Source organism: Convolutriloba macropyga, chromosome 9 (genome assembly GCF_964194025.1).
Source record: "Convolutriloba macropyga chromosome 9, txConMacr16.3, whole genome shotgun sequence".
NCBI lineage: Eukaryota > Metazoa > Xenacoelomorpha > Acoela > Convolutidae > Convolutriloba > Convolutriloba macropyga.
In genome coordinates, this window is record NC_134476.1 from 16,779,221 (window position 1) to 16,785,220 (window position 6,000).

The 6,000-nt window shown below is 34.5% G+C and overlaps 2 protein-coding genes across 4 annotated transcripts in view; both read right to left on the reverse strand.

Annotated features, from left to right (window-relative positions):
* Nucleotides 1-6,000, reverse strand: part of LOC142345644 (cytochrome b5-like) — a 287,355-nt gene that overhangs the window by 151,893 nt on the left and 129,462 nt on the right. The gene's annotated exons all lie outside the window — the stretch shown is intronic.
* LOC142346084 (melanin-concentrating hormone receptor 1-like) overlaps nucleotides 63-6,000 on the reverse strand; it is a 67,992-nt gene continuing 62,054 nt past the window's right edge. For both annotated transcript variants that reach the window (XM_075398585.1, XM_075398584.1), the window contains exons 4-5: nucleotides 2,972-3,127; nucleotides 63-491 (exon numbers count right to left, since the gene is read on the reverse strand). In XM_075398585.1, coding sequence (XP_075254700.1) covers nucleotides 276-491; nucleotides 2,972-3,127 — 372 coding nt within the window. In that variant the 3' untranslated portion in view covers nucleotides 63-275. The remainder of the gene's footprint in view (nucleotides 492-2,971; nucleotides 3,128-6,000) is intronic.

Sequence of the window (6,000 nt, forward strand, 5' to 3'; positions counted from 1 at the left end):
AGAGACGGCGAGCAGTGATTTTATTAATATCAGGGAATATCAAATGTGTTCAGCTAATTTAAAGGAAATTCAGTATCGCCTAATTGGGTTCAGAAAAGTTTTCAGGAAGAAAAGGTTTTCAGGAAGAAAGAAAGTTAGAAATAGGGAATTAAACATCACATAAACGGATTCAAAAAAGTTTTCATGCAGAAACTTTTTTCAGGGAGAGGAAATGATTACAACTTTTAAATTAATTTGTGATTCTGATTCGCATCAGAGTAGCGTCTCCAGCAGTGTTACGATCGGTTCTCCACAACCCGTTGTTTGTTGACTGCTGTCAAATTCATGTCGGTTGCTTTGGTTTTTGTGTTCAAGTTATTCTCCGTTCTGCCAGTGATGTAACTAATCAAAAATGGGATCCGAAGTAAGGACTTCAGCTCCTTTCGGAAGGTCTGACTCGCTATCATGTAGAGGATGATGTTAATCGAGCTGTTGAGGGCAAGGAGAAATGCCTGCAAAAAGAAAGAGTATGAAAATGGGGAAGGAAGGGAGGGACATATCCATTCAAATCGTTTTTGACAAAAACTTTTGCCAAAAAACATTTCAAATTTTAGGAGCGAATGTGATAAATTTTTGAAATATTTTCACCAAATATCGCGATTAAATATAATGTGAAATTCATTCATAGAGCTTTTGCCGATACACTTATATGTTTTATAAAGCAGGCTAAATAAAGGGATGGACACATACACACCGGTATGGAATTTTTAATCCAAAAAAGATGTAAGATTTGGAGGGTAATCAGGGTATTTTTCAACAAATTCCACGCAAAACTAACATCATGGGGGGTATTGGGAAGTAATTCGAAAAAAAGTGGTGGGTAATGGGAGGTGAAACAATAGCTAATGGGGGAGGGGGTAAAACGTTGCAAGAGTAGGGGGTTAAGTTGTCCCTTACCCCCTCACCCTTTCATTTTATCCCTACTGGCAGCCCCAATCTTACGTAGTTTAACCTCCATAGTCGCAGACTGACCGCCTTGAACCCACAAACTCTGTACCCTGAGCCAGTTCTCTTTAGTCTTCAGGCCACGGATGGTTATCCAATACTAGCCATCTCATGTATATGATTTCAATTTTGAAACATTAACATTATTGTACTCCCTCACTCTTACATAATTTTATTCCTCTAAAAATACCCCCTAATCTTATATCTTTTTGGGATGTACTTTTGGGGCGCCAAATCTAACAACTCCCCTCACTCACAATTACGCCCCCCCTTATCCTACAACATTTACCCCCTTAAATAAAAACACTCCCTAATGTTACATCTTTTTTGGGGCAATTGTTTTTCAGGGGGGAAATTCCATGATTCAACAAGAAATGACCATTATTGAAAATAACTCGCATAAGTGTGAAATAATTATACATATAATGAGAAGAAATAAACTTGATCAGAACAAGATCCGACATAAGAGACAGTGGAAGAATCTGCCAATGATTAGACCAGCCAGACGACACCACACAAAAATACTTGACTGTTATCAGAAAAAATCTAAAACATGGTGATATTTTTTTGTCTAACTATTATTTAGTCCGTTCAAGTCATATAATCTCCACTAGCTATTGGTAATTTTAGTGATGAATTAGCTTTATCAACTCCCAAAAGTAACTAACTGATTAACATCAAACAAAGGAGCAATACAATTCTTGAAATCTTTTTTAAGTCTGATAAAGTGGAGAAAAGATTAAAAACCAAATGACAAAGTTCAAGAACTGAGTTTTTCAATCAAAACAAAAAAAAATCTAGAGGTTTTTTGTTAACTTCAGTCTTCATACCTCAGTCGGCTCAAGAAAAATATGTATTTGTGAAATTGGATTTCATGTTTTGCCTTGGCAGAATTGTGATTCAGCGGGAATTACTTAGAATTTTGGTCAAATAAACGCATCTTTGCGCACTTTTGACTTAAAATCACGGGCTATGATTCGAAATATCCGGATTCTTGTATGAAATTGCGCGATCCCCCAAACAATAGTTATAACTATTGATTCATTTATTCACAGTATCGCCCAAATGGATACTGTAGGAATTATCATTGAAAAAGTCCTTCTGGCGCTTGTAAAATTTTGACGTGTTTTCTACCAAAAATATTGAAGAGATGATTGATGGATTAATCAAAAATACAAAATTTAGTATAGAGCACACAGAAATCAGTGCTAACAACTAACTTTTTTTTGGACATCTTTTTTTAATTTGAAGTTCAGCTCCTTGCAAAACATGCACTCCATGTAGCTAAGGTTTTTTACATCTTTTGTTTTGCACCAATGATTAGACCAGTCATGCAGTGCGAAATAAATGACCATTTTCAGAGGAAAATTTACATGCTGTTCTTCTGTCAAATTATAATTTAGTCCTTTCAAGTCATATCTTCTGCAAGAGCTAGTAGAAGTGCATACAATTTTTATCACAGTTTTTTTTGTTTGTCGTGAACAATTTAAACACATTTTAAGCCAAATGGCTCATTTTAGAGAGTTCCTGACTTTTGGAACAACATTTTATCCACGTTGTTCTCTGTGATCGAGTCAAATAAACTCAAATTTTTGAATTGGTTGCTAAAGATTAAATCTAACTTTCAAAATTTTCAGAGCCAGGAGTATTATGTGATTTGCCAGCACTTATCCAGGCGATTTTTAGTTGTCTCACAGTTAAGATTTTGCTTTTTAAAAAAAAATTGAATCATTTTTACAAGACACTGCAGAAAATTATATCAATAGCGAACAAATAAACACTAATGAAAAATCACTTCACCTTACTTCAATTCCCTCCAGCCCCTCCACCTCGTTTTCAATTGTCTGATCATTAACGCACACCAAACTATTTTTTCTTTGCATGCAGTTCACTTATTCTTCACTATGGTATGGCTGAATGAGTCATTTCCTGTTGCCCTAGCCGGAAAGCTCCAAAAAAGCAGATATGAGTAAATCAATTGACTCACCGTAATGACAGCCGTGTATGGCGACACTTGTGCGTTTGCAGCTGCACGGGATTTGAATGAGGTCAATACAGCCAGCAATCCAGAGCTCATGAGAAACACGAGTGAGCACAAAACCAGAGATATAGTGATCTCCATGTCCTTTGTTTCAGTATTGCTCTTTTTTTTGGAAAGCGAGTTCCGAGATACAATTTACACAATTAAAACGGGTATATTCTCAATCCGTCAGGAGACCAATTATTGAAAAATTTGAACACCTGGATTTTCAATTTCCCAGTGATAATCTAACCCCGTGAAAAGTCATTGATAATCTATTTCACAGTGATAATCTAGCGCCGTGGCCGTTAGTACCATCTTATGTCAGTATAAACTAGCAAAAAAACTAAATTCATGTATATCAAGAATTGGGCTGGGTTAACTCAAATTTGGGGTGAGAAAATCGGTTCCTCAAATGCCAATAGCCTTGTTTTTCTGAAGCAATGCAACGCATTATAACTGCTATCTTTTTTACCTTATCATCTATCATATCTTTCACATTATATACATATCTCATATCTCGGCATCAAACTATAAACTGTTTGGCAATTGGTTGCGCTTAATGTTGCCAAAATTTTGGAAACATCAGAGCTTTTCCAATTAACATTGCAAAATTAATATCAAAAGATTCATGAAGATAACAGGACAAAATGATGGCAAATTACATATGAAGACACCATCTGTCTTGTGACACGAAAAAGTCAGTGAAGGCAGAAAAAGAGACATAAACCTCGGCGCAATCAATCATACGAGGAAAAGTGTTTCATTATTCATGGAAGGGTATTACTTTGGCGACGCTTTGGAGTTTTCAGAATAAATTTTAAAAATTTCACGAAATGCATCGTTATAGATAATTTCTAGGTCTAAAATGGTTTCCATGGATCAAAAAATCATATTAAAATCAGTAGCTTATAGCATCTCCCTTCTATATCTAACCTAGTGTTCTCTTTGAATTTTTTAATCTTTTTTTTAAATATGGTTTTAAGCAAGGTCAAATTTTTATTTGAATCTTAACAATTGGATTCATTGGAAAGGAAATGTTATCCACTCAGCACAAACACGTCACTCAGTTCCAGCAGGTCATCAAGAGGTCATCTTATTTTACAAAAACGGAATTAAAAACTACAAAAAACTTAAAGAAATAGATATCAGTAAAATTTTGAAAGAAGTTGAGCCTTGTAATTCTGAACTACTGTAATTTTGAAAGAAGTTCAGCAATGTAACAATGTGTACACATAAAATTTTCCAGTTTGTTTCTGTTCATTGCTTTTAGACTTTTTGCAAAGCAGGGATCGCATTTAAGTGTGATGTTGTGTTATTTCCTTACCCTCAAGCCAATAGATTTAGAACTACAGCCAATTGCGTTATTAGATGGTTTGATGGATCTACATGTACTTTTTGAATTTAATACCTTCTCAAGTTCAACACAAGTTATTATTGATTTAATCTCCTCCAAAGGGCTCTCATTTCTAAAAAAATATTGGCCAATAACTTTAATATTTCATTCAAATGCAGGTTTTTCATTGTTAGAATCTATTTGTTCCCTCACAGCACGAACTGAATCGCGTTTTCTCAAACCGCTTACTATTCTAACCAAATGATTCAGTTTTAGATTCCAGGGGCTCTAGGGTTGTTTTGCACGCCGTGCCATACAAATGCAAAGCATATTGAACAATCGGTTGTACTTAAATCTTATAGTTAAACAATAACTGTGAAAAAATCAGCATTTTTTTCTAGGATAAAATGAACTAAATTTGTCCAACTTTTCAAAGTATTAAGCACGCTCGCTAAATTTTGAATGGTTGTCAATAAAAGCTCAAATGTACTTTACATAAGGTTTTTGTTCAATAGTTTCACCTATAGTGTAAACGATAGTGGAATAACTGCTTGATTATTCCTGTTATCTCTACTAAAAAGAATTTGAACTGTTAATCTAAATTTTTGTTCCTTTTGTTCTGCAGAAGAACCGTGTCATCGGCAAATAGTATAATGTCAAGACCACTTCATCATTTATAAATATCATTTATAAATAAAATGAGTGATATCCTTTATAAATAAAATGAAAAATAGAGGCCCTAGAACTGATCCCTTTGGCACTTCAACTTCAATAGTTTCCCATGATGATAGTTGATTACCTATTTTAACACTCTGACTTCTGTTTGATAGATAGGAAGACATCAGTTCTTGTACTGGCCCTCTGAAGCCCCGATCAAGAATTACATTAAGCAGATGGCTAGGGTTCACCGTATTAAAAGAAAATTATTTTGTCGAGAAAACTGCGTATTTGAGAAAACGAAATTTTTTCAAATAATTTGCTGATCGTAGGGAGGATAGAGAAAGTTCTACGATTATTTGGATCAGCAAACAGTCCCGATTTACGAAGGGGAATAACTATAGCTTTAATCAAATTTTCTGGGAACGCGCGCTTCCTGATGCAGTCATTAAATAGTACTGCCAGTACATGAACAAGCGAAAATTTTAAATTTTTGAGCACAAAATCATTAACACAATAATGATCTAACACAAAATTGTTCGGCAAATTCTGGATTCTTTTTTGAAAAAGTTGTTTCGTTTGCAAAGCTTAAATCTATTGAGGGTTTTTTAATGTTTGATTTCATTGTTTGGTTTTGACATGTGGAAGTACGTAATAACTCAGATCCAACTGCAGAAAAACTATTGACAACTTGCCTGAGATGAATTCCGAGTTTCCTTCAACTTCATAAATTTCCTTGAAGAAGCGTTTATTATTTTTTTGCGTTGGATTTCATTTTTTTTTTAAAAAAGTTGCGTTTCTTTTTTTCAACTTGTTTTAGCAGCTTGTTTCTCGTCCAATTGTACTCTAATTTACTTGATTCAGATTTGTCGAGTACAAAAGTTTGGTAGAGGTTATCTTTCAGTAAGGCTAAGTTTTAAACTTCGTTATCCAAAATTGTTTGCAGTTGGTTGCTTTGGATACTTTAGTCGGATTTCGATGATTTCAGGTATCCTTCACGAGC